General features: G+C 43.9%; 1 protein-coding gene across 4 annotated transcripts in view; it reads left to right on the top strand.

Moving 5' to 3' along the window:
- CACNB4 (calcium voltage-gated channel auxiliary subunit beta 4) overlaps window positions 1–21,817 on the top strand; it is a 269,552-nt gene that overhangs the window by 211,547 nt on the left and 36,188 nt on the right. For 3 of the 4 annotated variants that reach the window (XM_004577170.3, XM_004577166.3, XM_004577167.3), the window contains exons 3-6: window positions 8,873–8,992; window positions 10,741–10,863; window positions 17,627–17,757; window positions 20,521–20,597. In XM_004577170.3, the coding sequence (XP_004577227.1) occupies window positions 8,873–8,992; window positions 10,741–10,863; window positions 17,627–17,757; window positions 20,521–20,597 (451 nt within the window). Of the gene's footprint in view, window positions 1–8,872; window positions 8,993–10,740; window positions 10,864–17,626; window positions 17,758–20,520; window positions 20,598–21,817 lie in introns of those variants that run through there. The other variant, XM_058664480.1, reaches the window with a different exon arrangement.

Here is a 21,817-nt window from a genome sequence, read left to right as displayed (position 1 = left end):
CCCATATGGGATCCTGGTGTGTTCAAGGCGAGGACTTTAGCTGCTACGCTATTGCGCTGGGCCCACAGCGCAAGATTCCAGGTCTCCCACATAGGTAGCAGAATTCCAAGAAGTTGAGCCATCACCTGCTGCTCCTGGCTTTGGCCTAGCCAAATCCCAGCTGTTGAGGACATTTGGGGAATGAACTGTCAGATGGAAGATGTATGTGGGGGGATGTGTGTGTCTTTCAAATAAATAAAAATGAATTTCAAAAAGGACAAGATAAGTGGGCAAATATGTGGGTATGTGGGGTTATTTCAGGAAGTTAATGGACAGGACAGGGACTTGGACTCTCCATGAAGATGTCCCTTGGGAAGACCATGTCCCTTTCCGGTGTTCTGGGGCCTGAGTCTGGGAAGTTCATCTGCTTCCACCTTCCTGGTAATGTGTCCTCATGAACTTTTCAAAGTGCCCTCAAAGAGGTGAGGATGGGAGCAAATGCAAGTGGGTATGATGCTCCTCTGACGGAAAAATATTCCAGTATGAAATTTGGTGTAAGTTGGTCTGTGAGTTTATTGAAGACCATTGGAATGTACACTGAAGATATGTGTGAATTTTATGGTTTGTGTGTTGATGAAGCTGTTTAAAAGAAAGAAGGAGATATGCATCCTAAAGCTGCAGGAGAGCCAAACATTTGTTGCTGAAAAACTGCCAAGCCTTTAATTAGTGATTCAAAGATTGATTGCAGGTATTTCCTGAATTTCTCCTTGATGGTGGAAGAAATCATATTGCATTGCAGATCAAACACTAGGAAACACTACCAGGAGTATTGTAATATCCTTAGGTCTCAAGGAAGGAAATTTGGGACTCAGAAGGTTAAAATAACAGGCAGCAGAAACTGGTGACAGTTTCAAATTGTCTGTCTCCCCATCCTGTGGCTGTGGACCCTTCCCTCAGCATCACACATCCACTCTGCGAATAAGTTCTCCCTCTTGTTTGGCTTGCAAGAACTTTTCTTCTCCCAGGAGACAACCATAAACCAGCTTTCTGGTGTTTTATCAGTTTTAGTGTTGTGCCTTTATGATTCATTAAAGAGGTAAATCTGGGATGCCTTTTCAGTACTGAACTCAAAGAAAAACCTAGTCTGGATCTTATCACTGATGGAATGAGACACATCTCTTTCTTTTCAGCTTCCCTGTCAGGCTTCCTTTGATGATGTCTGAAATTACTTTATATGAAGGAATGGTAAAAAATTCACCATAAGATGGAATTGATCTGTATAATATATTGAAATTTTTAGCAATTAAAAATTGTTAACATTGAAAAATAAATACATTGCAAAAGAAAAATGGAATTAAAAGTATGTTGATTTTGGTACAGAATTTTTTCTTCATGCATGGAAAAATGTATATTATGAAAAACCTCTGCATGGATTTCAAATGTTATTTGCACCAAAATAAACACATACCTTCATTCCATCTTCCGGAAACTTTCTGAAGCACTTCGTATATGCTCCTTGGCAGGTCCAAGTCTGTAGTTGGCTGAGTTAATTCAATGTAACTTGCAATGGTGATTGCTTAAGAAATTTGGGGGAATAGTGGCATTGTGCAGCAGGTTAAGCTGCCACTAATAAACACCTGCTTCCCATATCAGAATACCTGGGGTCACCTGTCATCTTTGTGATCCAGTTCATGATACTGCAACTAAGGGACAGCAGAAGGCACAAGTGCTCGAACCCCTGCCACCTACATTGGCAATATGAATGAATGGACCCCTGCCACCTACATGGGCAACATGAATGGATGGACCCCTGCCACCTACATGGGCAACATGAATGAATGGACCCCTGCCACCTACATGGGCAACATGAATGAATGGACCCCTGCCACCTACATGGGCAACATGAATGGATGGATCCCTGACACCTATGTGGGCAGCATGAATGGATGGACCCCTGACACCTACATGGGAGGCAGATGGAGTTTCTTTCTCCTGACTCAGCTCTGGCTATTTCAGGCATTCAGAGTGGACTGCTGCATGGAAGATTTCTCTCTATGTGTCTCTTCTCTCTCTGTAATTCTGCCTTGCAGATGAATAAATAAATAAGGAAATGAATAAATACAGTATATAACAAAAAAACCCCTTCTGAGGTGATGAGGCATTGCCATGATACCTGAGCGCGGAGGACAGTCCAGTTCTGGATGACTGGATAAACTGGATCGTCTTGCTCTTGGCCTACTGTCTGAAATGGAGTTCTAGCAAGACACGGGCTGATAGGGCAGCAATCCCTAGCTTTGGCCAGGGCTGGAAACCCTTATATCCTCAGTTTGTTCTGTTAACACACACTATTACCTCCTTCTGGCCATTTCTCTCCTTGATCATTGGATATTTCACCGGATCTCTGCTGGTAAACCCCTCTTACCCACCTGTCTCACCCCGCCTGCTGTATACCCTTTCCCAATTCCCCTTCCAGTTGGGTCCCTGCAGTCCCCTCTTGGCCTCTATGTGACTGGCCTGTTCTTCCTTCTGTGTCTTTACAGATGGTCTAGGGCCTTTTCTTCACCTCTTGCTTTCTTTGGAACATTCCTGAACTTTCAATCATTTAATATGAAACAGAACAAAGTAAAGATAAATAAAAAGAAGATACCAAGCCATACAGCACCAAGTTGGCAGAACACAGCCATGAGCCAAATTTGGACTCTTGATCTCATACCTCTGCTGTCCCCAAGATGTGGCGAGGTAGCCACAGTGATTTTCCAAGTCCAAGAAGTGTAGATTACATCAGAGGAGTGAAGAGCAAAGCAAAGGTTGTGGTGGCATGAGTGTAGTGCTGATTGTGAAATGGGTGCCTCTGTGCCTTTTTTCCTCTTTACTAGTATTCTCAGAAACAGGAAACCGCCCCAAAACCTCTGCTTCTAAACACTTGGCAGCAGAGGAGCATAGTAAGTAATTTGGGGATTCTTGCAATCTTACTGTCATTTCAAAATAAAGTTCATTCATGGGAGCCCTTGAGTCACTCCTGTGTGCTCCAGGATTGAAATGCTAAGGCTTGGAAAATCATTTAGGTAATTTAGGAAATTGGCCATCTCCTGGTGGTCAGGATAGATTGGGTTTCCAGCTGGATGATTCATGGCTCCCAGGAACAGCCTGCCTTCCTGTGAACTGTCAGTCATTGATCTTCTCAAGCATGTGGCTTCAAAACAAGGTGAAGGCCACTTTCAGAACTTCTACATCGCACTCACCTTGTGGTCCAGATGCCCTCCAGGCAGCCAGGCCAACACTGTAACATTGTCCACTGCACACAGTCACACTTCCAGCATAGCTGTGCCAAGGACTCATTCCCTACTGCTTTCAGTGATACTTTGGAAATACTGTTTTCTTTCATTCTTACTCCAAATGTTAGGCAGATAGCCCTACCTTCAGACAAAAGGTATATTTCCAGAGAACCATATTAAAGTGTATCAATGTGCCTTTTTTTTTTTTTTGGAAAGTCAAATATACAGAGAGGAAAAACAGAGAGGAAGAGCTTCCGTCCACTGATTCATTCCCAAGTGGCTGCAATAGCCAGACCTGAGCCAATCCTAAGCCAGAAGCCAGGAGCTTCTTCTAGGTCTCCCACGTGGGTACAGAGTCCCAAGGCTTTGGTGTATCCCCTACTGCTTTTTTAGCTACAAGCAGGGAGATGGATGGGAAGCTGGGCCACCAGGACACAAACTGACTCCCATATGGAGTCCCGGCACATGCAAGGCGAGGACTTTAGCCATTAGGCTACCATGCTGGGCCCAATGTGCCTCTCTCTTTCTTCTTTTTTTTTTAGATTTATTTTACTTGTTTATTGTAAAGTCAGATATATAGAGAGGAGGAGAAACAGAGAGGAAGATCTTCCATCCATTGATTAGCTTCCCAAGCGACCACAGCAGCTGGAGCTGCTTTGATCCGAAGCCAGGAGCCCAGAGCCCCTTCCATGTCTCCCACATGGGTGCATGGTCCCAAGGCTTTGGGCCATCCCTGACTGCTTTCCCAGGCCTTAGCCAGGGAGCTGGATGGGAAGTGGAGCCACCAAGATACAAACCAGTACCCATATGGGATCCCAAGCATGCAAAGCAACGACTTTTGCTGATAGGCAACTGCACTGAACCCCCAATGTGCCTCTCTTTTTAGGCAAGATATCTCTATGGAAAGAGTTACCCTACATTTATGTTTTGTAGGCCCAGATTTCCTTGCTCTAGCAAATTTGCAGTGGTATTTAATGGATAAATGCACTTTGTAAAAAGCCCTTTGAAAAGCACTATATCAAGCTTAAGGATTTGGACCCTTTGCAATGAACAGATTTCTGTTGTGCCTTCTGTGCAGGTATTATAGTAGGAAATGTGACTGTACATCACGATAAAGTATTGTGCAAATAGGAGTGAGTTGAGAAGGATCAGAATCCCAATTTGTTTTTATTTTTACTATTCATTTTTATAATTAAAGTAGAAATATCGGCACTTGGAATTAGGATAAGAAAGATGGTATATTATGTGCCCATTGGGGGCCAGGTCCAGGAGTATTTTAATGTCAAGTGTGCTACAGTGTGGGTTTTGAACATGCTAGCTCAAACCAAATGTGAATCTCAGTTTCCCCTCTGCAAAGATGAGGTGTGCAAGGCATCTAGCACTGTGCCTGTGTTGTAGCAGTCAGCCAATAGGTTTTAGCTGCTCATGTTATCCTATTCCAGTTAGCCCTACAAAGTAGACAGAGTCCCTCATCACAGATAAGGGATCTCTCCTAGAGTCGTCCAGTAGCTTGCATGGTTTTCTGTGTTACAGAGGCAGAATTTTTTGTGCGTGTGCCTAATGAATCTTTTTTTATTGCTTTCTTAATATAGCTGATGTAAAAGGAGATTTTAAGGGAGAAGCCTCACCCAGTCTCCCACCCACCCCAGGTCCCAGATGTGGGGCATGCTTTGAGGGTCTTGCTCAAGTGGTTTTGATAGTTCAACAGTTCTGAATTGCTGCCACTCTCACCACTCCAAGCACGATGTGGTCGTTGGAGAATCCACTGACTGACATAGTCCAACATAGAGTCTCCATTTGCCCAGTACTTTCATTGCCAACATATAGCTGAGGTGGTTGATGGACTTGTTCTGTCCTCTGTCATTTGATAGTTAGCGTTCTGAGTCTGAAAACTCGACTGGGGGGGGATCCCCAAAGAAACTTTGAGGTGTTCCCAGACGAAATTCTTGTACGTACTAGCAAGCACAGGGCTCGGCACAGTCCATTGCCCCGCTCAGCTGGTGGTTGCAGTTGCTGGGTTGGTTCTGTTTCCATCCCTGTCTTCCACTGGAACCAATGGGTGTTTGCAGTTCAGCCTGGTTCTGCACAGCACATACTCGGCCCTCAGATAAACCACTGGGAGCTGCAGCCCAGCTGGAGCAACCCACAATAACCCCAACCAAGCCCGCTCCCTACCCTGGTTTGCCAGTATGTGTGGCAGACTAGTCCAGTCTATCCCACATCCCCTTCTGCTCTTGTACATGTGAATGGGTATTAAAACCTTATTCCATCTAACCAGCTCAACTATCCAGCCTTCACGGATGTTGTTGGGTGTCTGTCTAGCCACCCCAGCTCCTGTCCTAGTTTTGGTACCCTCCCGTGGGGGGGTGGTAACCCAAGAGGGAGGAGCCCACTATTTCCCTCCCAGGCCACTCCCACTCCCAGATTATGCACTCTCCAGGTGGTTCTGTGGTTTAACTTGACAGAACTAGCCCCCAGTGCCAGCTTCTGCCAGCTGATGCTGTGGCTAAGCCCCAACAACCCTCACCCACTCTAATTGTAGATTGTACCAGTAGGAATAATCAGCCCAGCCTGTTTTTTCCCTAATCTGGTCCACATGAGGCGCACAGGTGTTGTAGCCCTGCCTAGTCTGGTCTACCCCCATCCCAGCTCATGGTCTCCAGTGGGAGTAGCTGTCCAGCAAGGGAACCACCCCTTATTCCCCTGCCGGCTCTGCCCCCTCCCTTCCTGGTTCTCATGTGTGCTGGTTGGGTGCTGCAGTCACATCTGGCACAGCAACCTCACCTTGGCATTCTGTGTTGTGTACTGCTTTTTTCACAACCGACCCCGGTTCGACCCACACTCTGTTCTGGCGTTCGGGTTTGCCAGTGGATGACATGAACTGATTCAGCCTGGTCTGACCCCGGCCCATGCCAAATGTATGCCAGTGGGACACTTTCCATGGTCTCTTGGCTGTTTCCTTCCACGCTTCTTGCACTTACCCGCAGGGTCTGTGTCCTGCCAGAAGAGTTGCCCAGGCTCCTCTATCTGAACCCCTCCGAGTGCCAGTGGGTCCATAAGCCAGCACTACTCAGTTCACCTACTGTCCTAGCAGGAACAGTGGCTTTTCCTAACTGGCCTTCAACCCATTCTGGTTCTTGCTGTTGGATGTTTCAGCCCAGCCACGGCTCGTCCATACCCACATACAGCTCATATATGACTCAGTTGGGGTTGAGACCTGGCTTAGTCCGTCCCACATCTACTCTGGTTCTCCAGAACACCAGAAGTTGTTGCAGTCTGGCCCGGCCTGGTGGGTCTTGTCCCAGTCCACACTAGTGCCAAGGGAGACTACAACTATATCGTGACCAGAACGCAGTCCCATTCCAGCTCGTGCGCCCCTTGGTGGGAACCTCTACCCAGCTAGGGTGTCGCCTTAGCCCCCCAACCGGGCCTGTTCCCAGCCATAGATCACACACATGCCAGTGGTTGCTCTGACTCAGCTTGGTACGGCCCCTCACCCATCGCGACCCCTGCCTTAGACACTGTGGCTCAGCATCTGTGGCTCGCGCAGACCAGTTGGTGCAAAAACCTAGCTGGGCGTGTCCGGTGCTCCAACCTGGTTTCCAGTTACTTGTGGGCTAATGTTTGCTCAGTACTGCCCGGTGCGCCCATTCCATCGCCTTTTCATACATTGACGAGCCATTGGTGCAACTTTGCCCAGCCTGTCCGACCCCCAGGTCCGGACCACCTGTTCACCAGTGGGAGCATTAACTCATCAGGGGAGCATCCCAAGTTTCTCTCCCGATCCCCTCCCAGACCCAGTTCTCATACATGCCACTGGGCTTTAGGCCAGTGCCCGGCGCATTCCAGCCCTCCCCTTGGCCTTGCATGAGCTGGTGAACGTTGCAGTCCGGCCCACCCCACACCCCACTCAGGATGCACACTCAAGCGCCGCTGCCCCAACTAGTCTGGACTGCCATCAGTTCTCCAATCTGTGATCAATGGCAGGCTCCCTGGTCACACCTAGCTTATTACACCACCACTCCATCTCTTGAAGTAACCTGTGGGGCCAGAATTTCCATAGGGTTTGGCCCATACATCCCCCACAGAATCTTCCCCCGGATATGGTTCTTTAGAGTGTTTGTTAATGTCATGGCCCTGCTTAATGTGACCAGTCTCCGCTGGGTCAGTTCTGCTTCCAGCCCTGTCATCCACTTGGACCAATGGGTATTGTGGTCCAGCTCGATCCTACCCACTTCATACTCGGTCCTCACGCAAACCAGTGGGAGCTGCAGCCCAGCTGGGGCGACTCCCCATAACCCCAACCAGGCCTGCTCTCTTCCCTAGTTCCCATGCTTGCCAGTATGTACCGCAGGTTTGCTCTGTCCCACCTCCCATTAAGCACAGAGGCAGAATTTAAAACCCGGAGCCCAATAGATATTATGATGAAAACTTCTAATGGGAAATTACTTTTCTAGGCTGCCAGGAAAATCCTTGCTGGGATTTTTGGAAAATACTAGCCTAGCTAGACGATACTCTACTGAGGGACACAGTTGACCTTACAGGCAGAGGATTCATAAATAGACAGCTCTAAGTGTGGAAAAACTCTCAAATTGGCAGTCTCAACATGCAGCCCGCTTCTTAAAGTTCTCTTTTGCTTTGGATAACAAATTCTTAGCTGTATGAATGCATCTTCTCTTTTTAAAAAAAAATCGACCTGGTTATTGAAACATAACAAAATATATCTCTGCTGTTACATGTTATCATCTCTGCAAATGTCGACTTCTAGTGCTAGCTTAAGGAAATTTTCAAGATGGTATTCCTTTAGCAGTCAGTAGGTAAACCTGCAGGTTGATGGAGATTACCTTTTTAACTAGCTGGTGTTATTTTCATATCTCTTTATGGTGTGAGTACCGTGTGACACAGAGCACCTCTCATCCAGCTGGATTCCAGTGTTGCTCAAGTAGCCTATGTGTGGACTTCAATGGAGGACAGTAGTATTTGTATCCTTGACATTATTTCTTTGCTCAGTGCCCATATGAAACATGTATGGGCCACTAAAGACTAACGATTAGAGATTTAATAATACAAGTGTGAAAGGGTATTGACATTAAAATTGGAAAATTGTTGTATCCAGGTAGAATGCTGCTTTATGTGTTGGAATCTCAGGCAGGCGGACGAACTGGAACCCAAGCTGTGAAATCTAGCTCTTGTGATGGACGGAATCTTGTAGATTTAGTCTTTTAGCTATACTTACAAGTGTACAAAAGAGAATGGAAGAAAATTTCCTTTCCACAAATGAATATAGGCTTAATGTAGAGATAGCATAAAACAGAAAGAATTTGGGCTGAGCATCACATAGTTTTTATAACACTCTACTTCCTAGCGTTTAATCTAGTCATAATATTTTCCTTTACAACCTTACTACCTTCTGAGTAATTCAAATGGTTAACTGGATTCTGCCACCTAAATTTACATCTGCTGTAAGCACAGTGTGTGTGTGTGTGTGTGTGTGTGTGTGTGTGTGTGTGTCGATTCCTATGCAAATGGAAGGAACTCACCTCAGGATACTGTTATGGATGTGCCAATTTGAGTTGCTGCACATCATCTCACCAAAAGCGTCCTGTCTCCCTTTCCAGGGTTCAGCAGATTCCTACACGAGCAGGCCGTCTGACTCCGATGTCTCTTTGGAAGAGGACCGGGAAGCGATTCGGCAGGAAAGAGAGCAGCAAGCAGCTATCCAGCTTGAGAGAGCAAAGGTGACTGTCCTCCGCATCCCAACCCTGCCCCGTCAGAAGTGATGTGTGTGTGTCACTCCCCCAAACACAGTCATCCTAACTCACCCTTAGAGAAGTCACCAAAACCCTCAGAGGCTTGCTTCCCAACAACTTTCACCTTTTGTGTTTCATTTGGAGGTGTATCATTTGGGCATCTCCCGACTTACCCGTGTGGTCAGTGTCAGCCTTGTCATGCCCAGTGCTGGCACTGAGCCTCCCTGGGCACCAGCTGGCTACACCTGCTCTTGACTCTTCTTGCCCATTTCAGCACTTTTACCATGGGCTGGGGCTGTGCTTTTGCTCTGTGTCTTCTCCTTGTTGCTTTTTTCACTCTTCTCTCTTGGTTTTACTCCCCTATCTCAAGCTGAGGATGAGGTTCAACAGTGTGAACCATTTTTGACAAGTGCACCAAAGATGAGTAACAAGGTCATTGCCTAAGGAGACCTTTAGAAAGCTGTACAGGGAGAGGCCCCCAAGGGAACGTCTTCACCTGCCCATAGGAAGAAGCAAGGAACAGTCTGAGTAGATGAATGACAGAACCAGCAAAGTCCCTGGAGTTCTTTCATTCTGTCTTCCCAGTATTAAAACATTTTTTGGTATAGATAGATTTTGTCAAATGACATTTTTATGCACAATAGCAAACTATTAGACAGGGGTCATGGCCAGCTTCATCTTGCCATCCAATGCAGCCTCCTTAGGCAAACTGATGCAGCCTTTTTATTAGAGGGAAAGCCAAAGCCCAAATAAAAGGACTTTCTCCTCTTTTCTATTAAAGTAATGAAATCTTTGCAACATGGGAGATAGGAGAATGGTGGCAGGTAGACAAGCTATCTGCCTTAGCTTGGATACCTGTTGCATCTCTGTCCTGTTGGCAGAAGGCTCAGTTTTGGCAATGCCCAAGAAGGACATCCATGAGATTCTGACTCAATATTTTCTCCCCTGTTGCTCCCTGCCCCAGCTCCCAGCACAAAAACATGAGCCAGGAACAGCACAACCCAGAGTTGCAGAAATCTGGATCTCACATGTAGCTGCTTTTTGTTTTAACATTTTCTTCCCAAGTCTGTTCTATGGCCATGGGGGCTGCTCAGATATCTGTTAATGCTAGCTCCTTGGTCTGTGCGGGCACCAATTGCAGATCATTTTGTATAAAAAGAGTTTCAGAACAAACCTTTTGTGAGCTAGGGAGGCAATGATGTGTGTAGAGCTCCTGCCTCATCTGGTTGAGCCCTAACTGTGCTTGGTTTCCCTGGAGAGACCATGTATGCCACTATGTGGGATCCCGAGGATTTTCAGATCTTAAGTTAATTCAGAAATAGTTACCTTACCACCTGCCTTCTACCGTTTTTCAAACTTGAGTACGTATTTCCTGTATACCAAAGCAGGATTCCCTGTGAAATGACACGTCTGACTAGATAGCAAAGTGCCAACTGTCCCATTGCCATCCCACCTGTCTTCCCCACACTTTTAGACACAGATCTCTATTTGGGATGCTGGAAAGTGTTAAAAGACATACAAAAATGGCCATGCCAGTGGGACTGAATCATTTTCAGAGTCCTCTCTACCAATCTGTTAATCTTGTTTGGGAATATGCAACCCACTAGCACTCCCTCTTTGAAAATAATTGCCCTTGGTGCCTGCTGCTGTCAGTCCCCTCTATTTCCTTTTTGGTCTGAAAAATGCTCCTCTCTCTTCCTCCCTCCCTTGTCCTTGTGCCATGGCCCTGACCCCAGTCCAAGCCTGTGGCATTTGCTGTGAAGACGAATGTGAGCTATTGTGGCGCCCTGGACGAGGATGTGCCTGTTCCAAGCACGGCCATTTCTTTCGATGCCAAGGACTTTCTCCATATTAAAGAGGTAACTGGAAGCATGCAACACACTGCATCCCTCGACGTGTGAAATGGCTGGGACCAGGAGATAGCTCTGAGCAAAGCAGGCTAGAGAGGAGCCCTGTGGAGCTGCCAGTGCAGTCTCATTTAAATTCCCAGGCCATTGGCAGCTGTTGATTCTGACTGAGGTTTTCAGTTGATTTTTAATAAGAGCTACTTTTAATTAATAAATTAATTAGTTTGAAAAGGCATAAAGATAGAGAGAGAGAGAGAGAGAGAGAGAGAGAGAGAGAGAGAGAGAGAGAGCCAGAGAGAGCTCTCCCATTTGCTGATTGTCTCCCACATACCCAATACAGCTTGGGCAGGGCTAGGCCAAATCCAGGTGCACAAAGACTTTACTGGAATCTCCTATGTGAATGATTAGGACCTGGGTACTTCAGTTATCACTTGCTGCCTTCCAAGGGGAAGGGATTTCAGTGTGAGATGTGGATGTCCCAAGTAGCATCTTCATCATGGTGCCAAAAGCCCAGTTCTCACTGAGATTAGGAAGGCTGATCTCCTTGCTTGTCCTGTCACTCACAACAGTGGATCACAGTCAACATCTAGACCAGACCCGTGGTCCCATGGTCCTCTTATAATCATCTACAGTTGCAGTACAGTGATACAACCATAGATCCAGCTTAGGGAAACCCAAGTTGGCAGCCTGTCAGATGCTGTAGTTATAGACCTCAGGCTGTGGTCCTGTGACTCTGGGACCTCAGAACCAACACTAGCATGTTGAATAATTAACACAAAGTATTACAGCTATAGAGAGGACTGAGGACTCTAGGAAAAAAGCATAAAGATTGGAACAGTTAAAGGAGGACTTGAAGCCGTGTATCTTGAAAGGTAGACTTGCCACTGCAAGTCATCAGAAGCGTTGTTCTCAACCTAGGAAGCATGAAATTTGCTTCATATCAGACCTTCTGTTTGGTGATAGAGGATCCAATGCTAGGATCACAGGCAGGAAGATCCAAGTGTGCAGTGTCCTCACAGAAGACAAGATCCATTACAGAAAGACTGAATTGGTATTAGGAGTGTCCAAAGAAAGAGGGAGCGGGGCCATCGGGGTGGGGAGGAGGGAATGGGGAAGCTGAGAAGCACTGCAGAAGTGGCAAAAGCTGAGGGAGCTAGACCAGAATTTGGGGGTAAGGGTGGCACCAAGTGGAAGGAACAGCTGCAAGTCAGGCATCATGGCTGCAGGACAGTGGAAGAAGTGATACAGGGACTAGATCAGAGAAGCTGGGACTGCTTGGGCCACGTAAATATGCCTGACTTGCACACCAGGCAGTGGCTTGGAGAGGAATTTGAGATCCATGATGAATGTGACCAAACTTGTGTCCTAGAATGATAGCTCTCATGAGCATTGCCCAGGTGGGGGAACACACCCTAGAGGCAAGACAGTGGCTGAAATAGAGAAGATGGATAGAGGGGCCAACTTGGAGATAGAGGTAAGGGACAAATGGACAGGATCCAGAGATTTCACCTGGGTGGGGACGCGAAAATGGGGGTGGGAGGGTGGGGAAACAGAGGGTAGAAGCCAGTTTCTTTGTTTTGCTTGGAAAGGCAGAGGATATTGTCCTTTCTGAAAACAGAGACAGTAAAGAGCAGGGAAGATTTGGTACGGGGTGGATGTGCTTATGAATTTGCTCCCTGGGACACTGTGTCTGGGGTGCTATGAAATTCTCTATGAAAGTGTTGGAAAGGCTCTTAGCCATATAATCTGGAGGCCAGTAGAGAACAGCTACAATTTGTTCTTCATGAACACTGTGGTTTGAAAAGGATAGGTTGTAGCCAGGGGAAATAGCATGGACCTGAGATAGCATAGAACTGAGTGAGTGTTTTTGAGATTCAGTTTGTTTTTTCTTTTTAGGATGAGGAAGACTTAGTGATATTTTCTGTGCTAGACCCGGTAAAATATAGGAGGATGCAAAAGCACAGCTAATAGTAAAGTAAGGAACTGGAGGAGAGAGGGAGAAGCAGACATAGCTGTAGAACAGGCCCAAGAATCAGGTTGAAGCCAAAGAAAACATTACTTTGTTCAACTACCTTGTTCTCTGCAGAATTGAGAACATGGGTGACAAGTCACACTGGTTGGTCTCCATTTGCTGTACTAGGAGAAAAAGATTAGAAATATAAATTAAAAGGAAAACATGAAGGGGGAAGAATGCAGTGAAATTTGAGATACAGATACGAAAAGATTATAATTAACATAATTTTTTTCTTTTTGTTTTAAAGATTTATTTATTTTTATTTGAAAGGCACATTTACGGAGAGACAGAGAGAGATGGTATTTCCATCTTTTGCTTTATTCCCTAAATGGCCACAATGGGCAGAGCTGGGCTAAGCTGAAGCTGGGAGCCAGGAAATTTTTCTGGATTTCCCATGTGGTTGGAGGGTCCCAAGAACTTAGGTCATCCTCCCATGTCTTCCTAGGTCAAAAACAGAGAGCTGTATCAGAAATGAAACAGCTAGACCAGGAACTGGTGCACATATGGGATGCTGGTGCTACAGAGTGCACAGTTAACCTCTTGAACCACAAGTGTTTGCCCTCTAATCAGCATTCTCTACAGAACCCTCCTTCATGACAAATATGTGATCCATTTTGAAAACATTACCTTTGAGACTGAGCATTCAGCAGTCTATATCAGCAGCATGAGGATGACTATGGAATGAGGAGACGGACGTCAAGCAAAGAGGGTTGAGGGAAGAAGGGAGTAGGAAGTGTACTTGGCTGTGGGTTGGAGGTTTTAAGGAGATTGACCTTGACTGTACCGTGGGCAAGGAAGGGTAGGAAGTCACAAGAAGTCTTTATGTAAGGTGGAAGCTCTTGGAGCACCTGTGCATTGCTGATATTAACAAGGAGAGCAATTGATGGGAAAAGGGAGATAGGTGAAATGGAACATTTGAGCAGACAGAAAGTGCGCAAGGAGGGACAGGCCTTCAATACAGGTCATTTACCATTGCCACATGCAGGGAAATGACAAGTACAGGCACAGACAGCCCAGAGCCTTGGTAATGAGGAACTGAGGCAGCAGCAACTTGAAGCTTCTAATCTTGATGGTGGGTGATGTGAAGATGTGCCTGGAAGACAAGGACCCTTGACCTAAAATATGTACCCCAGCATCTGAAGTGTTGAGTCTGTCATGCCATTCCTGTCAAAAATGACTAGGCCAGGCTCCTTGGCTGCTAACACCCATTGTTTCCAAAGAGAAGCAGCTGTCAGGTCTCATATGTCACATGCACACTCACTCTCACAGCCATTACCCACTGGGCTGGTTTTGTTACCTTCCTGCACCCATTAATATTCTCAATTTGTTCTTCACTGGTAACTTCGGTAGTTTGAGCTATGATATTATCTAGCAATCCTATGTGAGCCACAGCTGCATGTTTTCCAGTCTTAAAAGACCAAATAGAAAAATGTCTTAGAAGGTCCTCATCCTTTTAGAAAACTCAAAATGAGGATTGGAGCAACACTAAGGTGACATTTGCAGAAAGTGGGCATAGGCTCCCAGAACATCAACACAAATGAACCCATTTCTATAATCAGGTGCAGCCTTTTCACTAATCCATCGCCTCGGAGACCATCTTGTAGGCATCGTGTAAAATACTTCCTCAGTAGTGAAAAGCTTTAAATGCAGAGAAAGTCTACCTCTGTACTTGCCCCATAAGTGAAAATGATGAGCAAATTAAGCTCTTTAATTTACATAGCGACTTTCTTCTAAGTAGCTCCGAGGACTTTCTTTTTTTTTTTTTTAATAGTGCTCGTGGTTTTTTTATTATTATTCATTAATTATATTGTATTAGTTTCATAGGTACTGGGATTTCCCCCACCCCTCCCCATACCCTCCCCCCATGGTGGATTGCTCCACTCTGTTACATGACCACAGGTTAAGTTCAGTTGAGATTCCCTCACTGCAAGCATATACCAAACATAGAGTCCAGCATCTTACTGTCCAGCCTAGTTCAACGGCCTCTTAGGGAGACCCTTCCAATATACCATCAGCAAAAATTTACATCGTTATGGAATTAATTGACATAGCAATGAGTAACCAATATGTTAAAAATAAATGCAGGTTCTTAACCACATTCTGTGACCACCTCATTGACTTTTCAATTTTAGTTTATGCATAACATATAACATAATATTCATAAAATAACATGTTTAACATAACATCATATCCTCTTAAATTAAGGCAAACATGTGGTATCTAACCTTTTGGGATTGGCTCATTTCCCTTAGCATTATGGTTTCCAGTTTGGCCCATTTGGCCACAAAGAACTGCATTTTGTTTTTTTTAATAGCTGAGTAGTATTCCATGGAGTAGATGAACCATAGCTTTCTTATCCAATCCTCTACTGATGGGCATTTTGGTTGCTTCCATGTTTTGGCAATTACTGACTTTCATTTCCATTGAGTCAGCATCTTGCTGTTCTTTAACTGCTTCTTAGAACTAACTTGAACCACTTGAGAATGTTGTGTTAACCATTTCAGGAAGCCCTTTAAGACCACTTGGGTACCATTTAACAAATTAGTACTCCAATGTGCCAACTTAATTTCAAGTTAAGCCCTAGAAACTGTGACTCATAGACTGTTTATTCCCCTACCACAGTAGAATTTAAGTTTCAGACCTATACAGCAGATTCTAAAAGGGTTCCCTTGCCTTTTGTTAACTCAAAAATAAACAAGCTTATTATTTCAAGCATCTTATCCTAAATAAAAGGCAGAAAGATGGGGAAATCCACGATCTGTATTGTTCAAGATTTTATCTCAGGTTAATTCAACATTTCTTTCAATGTACCTAATACTACATACTTTGCATGCCTTGTGTAGGAGTTGTGTGCAAATAAAGACCCAATCCCTGTTTCTGAGTGTGAGGCTATTACTCAGAATTTTATGCTGTGTAACATTCCTCCGTTACCCCACATGTCATTATCCTTCATAGACATATAGATACAGAGGTAGATAGAGTTCCACTTTTCTCTGAGCTAAGCAAGACATATTATATATTATTATATTTTGAAACAATATGTATGCATGTATGATCAAAGAGACAGTCAATCATATCCAGCATGATAAAGATGACACAGGAAGTTATTGGAGTAAAGGAAGTTTTTGGAATCATCTCTGAAAGGTGTTAACTATAGTAATCTGTTTTTTTAGAAATGACTCAGCTGAAACCTTCCCTTAAAGCAGGTGGTTTGGACTAAATTACTGTCTGCCCTGGGAGTCAGTAAACCTACCATTACAAATCCGTTTTTGCTGACCTGTGAAATAGGGCCAGGTTGACAGAATCTTACCCTACATTGGTTGAAGTCTTTATGTCAGTCTGTGTCTCGAGTTTACATGTCATGGAACTTTATATATATGGCAAAGAGAGAAACAGAAAAAGAGAGACAGATAGAGAAAGCACTCCCATCTACTTACTAATTGGCCCTACAAATGCACTGAATAGCCAGGGCCAGACTAGAGTCAAAGCCAGGAAATAAGAACTCTATCCGTTACCTTCCACATGGATGCAGCTATCACTGCTGCCTCCCACGGGCTGCATTAGCAGGAAGCTGGAGTCAGGAGCTACAGCCAGGCATCAAGTCTAGGTACTCTAGTATAAGGGCAGGCCTCTAAACTGCCAGTCTAAATGCCTGCCCTGTAGTGCTTTATTTAAATGGAAATCCTAGAGTTTCTCTTAGGCTTCAAGCCATTTAGAGATTATTTCTAAATTTCCACATCTAAGTGTGTATTACACTCAGACTTTTCAAGAGTAGGGGGTCTTTTCTCTTTATTTGGAAGATTATGGCTCTTTCTTCATGGCAGTACACTACAGACAGTTACCTAAAAACTTTTGACAAACCACAAAATATAAGTGTGTTTTCACCTCATGCCTATCTGTTTTGCCTTCCAGAGTTCCATTTATAGTGATGAAATATTTATCCTTATTAAATCCATCCCTTAAGAATTGGCTAGGGCTTATGAATGTTCATGAAAGACACCCATTATAAAACTGGAGGGTAAATCAGTGGGAAGAGGACGAAACTTGGGGAAGGGGACGGAAAATCCCAGTGCCTATTAAGCTCTATTATAAAAATAAATGAATAAATAAAAATAAAAATTCTGAAAAAAAAAAAAGAATTTGCTAGGGCTTCTGAAAGAATCAACAGGTCAGGACTGGCTAGTCCCGGGGTTGGCCAACTTTAGCCCATTGGGTCAAATTTGGTCCACCTTTGCTGTCAAGAAAAAATTTTGTGAAAACCGAACTATGCTCATTTGTTTTTGTCTGGGAGTACTTTTCTACTAGAATAGCATATTCAAAAAGTAGGAATAGAGACCATCTCGCCTGTAAAATCTAAAATATGTACTACTTAGATCCTTATAGAAAAAATTCACAGAACCCTGCTGTAATCAATTAAAGTTCCACTTGTATATCTAAGAGTATGCTTTTAAATGTCATGGGAAAGTAGAATTCAAAGGTAAGTTTGTTTTGCTGGAAACATTTTAAAATCCATGTATAATTGTTTTCATAATAGACATTTTCATAATGTATATTTGTTTGGAGGCCCATTCATAGTTTTTCATAATATGTATTTCTGTGAGCTTTTAGAAACTCCTACTATAACAGAATCTGTAATAGAACATTTTTATATTATAGAGTATAATATCATAACAGTTCATCCTTCTGGTCCTCTGAGATTACTGAATGAAATGTGAAGATGAATGAATTCCTACTGATAGCCGTTATATTTCTGCATTCCAGAAATACAACAATGATTGGTGGATAGGAAGGCTGGTGAAGGAGGGCTGTGAGATCGGCTTCATCCCAAGTCCGCTCAGGTTGGAGAATATACGGATTCAGCAAGAGCAAAAACGAGGCCGTTTCCACGGAGGGTAAGTGTCCTCCCTTCCTTTTTGGTAGGAAAGTTAGGAGATATTTTCAAGTTTGCTGACCAGGCTAAAACCATGTATTTTCCGAATACAAGACTCTTCTAGGTCCAGGGGGTTGTGCAATTGAAACAGGAGGGTTTCAGAGAGCTCAGTGTCTCCGTTGCATGCTGGCATCTGGGTGAATTCCATAATGGAAGCTGAAGCTGCTTTCTGTGGCCTCCACAAACCCACCCCCTCCTTGGGCACCAAGCTTTTCCCTGTGAGAGTCACAAAGACCATCCTTGTCCATAAAGCAAGTGGGAACTGACCTGAATCACCATCGTGGTTCTTCTTGGTTCATTTTCAGACTCTCAGTGGGCATAGAATGGGCGTGGGAACTGTCTGCATCCAGGTTTCTGTGACATCTCCCATCTCCTGGTGTTGGAGGGAAGCACTGGCTAGCTGCAGATGAATCAGCTTCAAGGCAGCTAATGAAGTAGCCATTTAGATCTCAGAGTGCAGGTGTCCAAAAGTCCAGGGAATGCATGCACAGCACCGGACATGTTTACATCCTTCTGGGAGATTACATACTGAAACATGAATTTCACTTATGTTATAGTTTTCATTAAAACCCTGAAAGAGAAATAGTTTTGATCATTTGCCCCTCAACATCTATTTTCTTTTCTTTTTCTCCAAGGATCAACAGAAATTTATTTTATTTATTTATTTTTAAAAATATTTTTATTTTGAGTTTTTGAATTATGTGGTACAATTTCATATAGACTGGGATTCCCCCGCCCTAGACTCCCACCCCCTACAGATTTTCCCCATTTTGCTGCAATGCTATAGACCTTCGTAAGAAATCATAATTTCATCAGTCTCTTATTTAAGTGTACCCCTATATTGCTGGTATTGACAATGTCAGACAGTCTAGCATCCCATTGTCTACACATGTCCAACAGTTTCACTGGGAATCTATCTTTCATCTGTAAGTAGGGATGCGTGTTGCGTTATACCCCCACATCTGGATATGGTAGACCTCAGTACTCCGTGATTATACAACATCTGCTTTCTGTTGGGCCCTTTTTAAATAAAAATTTTTTAAAAGATCTTCGGCTCTTTGGAACCCTTTTTGCCCTTATCAAACAAGGAGCCTTTTTATTAGAAATAGGAGATCACAAAGGGACATACTGACCCACTTCTAATTATCTGTCTTCTTTGTGTGTAACTTGTCTGTGTTTTCATCAGATAGTCCCTCTTTTCTGGACTTTTGTCTTCCATGCTCTTTTTAAACACACTGGGAACACAGGTTCTGGCCACAAGGCCTTTGCAGTTCTCTCCATCACTTTTCCTTCACATTTTCACCAGCTCACTTTATTTCCTGCTTGAAGTATTTGTTCCAAGGCCCCCTTTCCTACCCACTGTGTTTACATAGCCCCTATTCTCTGTACTTCCTATCCCTTTCATGGGCTGACTTTTCTCTTTTACTCTTACTCCTCTCAGAAATATTGTGTATTTACCTACTTAGGTGGTTTAGCGCTGGTATATCCTCCACCTACACTGTAACCCATTAAAGGGAAAGGATTCTCTTCTGCCATTACCCATTGGTTACAGTCCTAGCTTCTAGAATATGGAAATATAACCAAATAAATAAATAATAAGTGAATTCATCATTTTTCAATGTTTCATTGCTGCTATTTATTAGTTCACAATTTGTTATAAACTTTTGAACCCAAGACCTTGGTGCAGGCGCAAAGTTAAGCCAAGAGCTCACAGATCTGGTCTTGATTTCATGCTCATAGCAGCCCTGTGAAGTGAAGCTTGTGTGTCTTACAAATGGGGAAGCTGACTAAATGGCAAGGCTGGGATGAGAAATCCCATTTTCCCGATTGTAGGATCAGTCTCTGACGAATCAAAAGGGAGGAACGCTTGTGAAATGGGAATGTGAACTCTACGGCCTTTGTAGGTTCCAGAGAAGCTGCCAATGCACATGGGAGGAGATTAATGCTTTCAGTCTAGGTCAGAAATGATATTATTTGTGACTTATTCCTTCATGTTAATTCTTGTCTCAGACCCCCACAGAATCAGTTTTTAGAAGACATGATACCTTTACTATTGTGACTTAAAAAATGTATATATTCATCTATTTGAAAGGCAGAGAGAGAAAGATAGAGACTCACCTTCCACCTACTTGGTCATTCCCAAATGACTGAAGCAGCCAAGGTGAGGCTACTTTGAAGCCTGGAAACAGGAGCCTTCTCTAGGATGCTCATGTGAGTGGCAGGGGCACACACATGTGGACTAGCCTCTGCAGCCTTCTCAAGTGCAGGATGCTGAGCCAAAAGCAGAGGAGCTGGCACAGAAATGCACTCCAGTAGGAGTGCAGGTGTCTCAAGTGGAGGATTAACCTTCCGTGCTATATACTTTCCACTCCTTGCTGGTTGCAGAGCCTTGGTAGACAGCTCAAATGTGTGTCTTGGTGACTGGTGTTAGGTTAGCAAGCAGTTCAGAAGCACAGGAGTGTTAGTAATTCCTTGGCCTAATTTCTACACGGAATCCCCAGAAGAAACACTTTTGTGAAGTCTTTCTGGAATCTCGTTAGTTTCCTACTTTCTCTGAGAAATGAGGTCAAGGAAAATATTTGGACAGATTCTTGAAGTTCTGTATAGCGGGATTGTGTGTGTTTTTTAGCTTTTAGTGGCATGAAGGCCAATAAACACTATGCTCTCCAAGTCTGTTTTCAAAGGACCTGGGAAGGGAATTTTAAGTTCCTTTTCTATATCCTAGGAAATCAAGTGGAAATTCTTCCTCAAGCCTGGGAGAAATGGTATCAGGGACATTCCGAGCAACTCCCACATCAACAGGTGAGGGTCTTAGTTATGCTGCTTCAATGGGATGTATTCATTTCTTAATATTTGAAGATACATGCAAGTATTTTTGCTAATTTGGAAACAAGTCAAACATTTGATTTTAAAAATTTTTTATTATTGAAAATGTTATTGCTCATTTGTTTTTGGTGGTGATTTGGTTTGATTAAAAGGTTCCTAATGGGACTAGAAATTCAGATTTTGAAAAACCTTATCTACTCCTGAGAGGCATTAATTATCCATTGTATCATGCCAGTCTGTGACAAGTTCATCCTTCTACCCAAGTGCCCAGCAGACTTTGCTGTGGAGAGGGCCTGTAAGAGAGGAGAAGGATGTTGTAGGCTGTTAAAAAAAATTCTATTTTATTGTCCCTGTGAAACTTTGAATGTATTGATATAGCAAGGATGATGGAGATTGGGTGAGTTGAGGCTGAGAACGTGGTAGATGACATGATTTCTGCTTTGACAGTAGACATCATGCCCTGGAATGAACAACAATGTATGGTGTGGTGGTCTCATTGGAAATTATAGACACATTCACAGGAATTTTCTCCCTCTACCTTCTCTAACCCTGTAGACCAATTTTATTCTGCCAATAAGTGATGGGCAATTCAAAACAGCAGGTCAGCTTCATGTGTGTTGAAAGTAGTTTGGGATCAGTTATGAAGATCTGCTTCTTTGTTCTTATGAATCCCTTCTGATCTCTAGCACTCTGAACCAACCCAGGGCTCCAGGTTGCCCCTCCTCCACCCTTCTAATAAGCTGGACCTGCTTGCAGGGTCAAAAAAGTACTTTCATCAGATGCTGAGTATATTTTCCTTCTCTTTCATTGTCAGGACATTGTAGTTTTTAACTGTTGCATACTGGAAGGGACAGGAATGACTCATTATGAATTTATTTAAAGTATCAAAGCAGCATTGTAAAAAAACATCAATATCCTAGAAAATGAACAAAACAGCAACAACAACAAAAACACTACAAATTTATCTTAGGTTTACCAGAGTTATACCCCTAAAAATAAGTAGCTATTCTAGCCCGTGTTGCTGCTCTGCTTCCTTTATTGATTTCATCTTTTCCACTTGTTCCCAGCCACACTGAGTACTGTGTTCCTCATGGGAAGAAGCCCGTGGTTAATGACAGGCCCAGAACCTCCAGTGTCATGGCGAACTCACTTCCATCACCTCCTCCCAATGTAGAATTAGGACACGTTTGTTTGTT

The sequence above is a fragment of the Ochotona princeps genome, chromosome 5 (genome assembly GCF_030435755.1).
Source record: "Ochotona princeps isolate mOchPri1 chromosome 5, mOchPri1.hap1, whole genome shotgun sequence".
Classification (NCBI taxonomy): domain Eukaryota; kingdom Metazoa; phylum Chordata; class Mammalia; order Lagomorpha; family Ochotonidae; genus Ochotona; species Ochotona princeps.
Note: the sequence above shows the minus strand (reverse complement) of the source record. Positions and strands in the feature narration are given on the sequence as shown.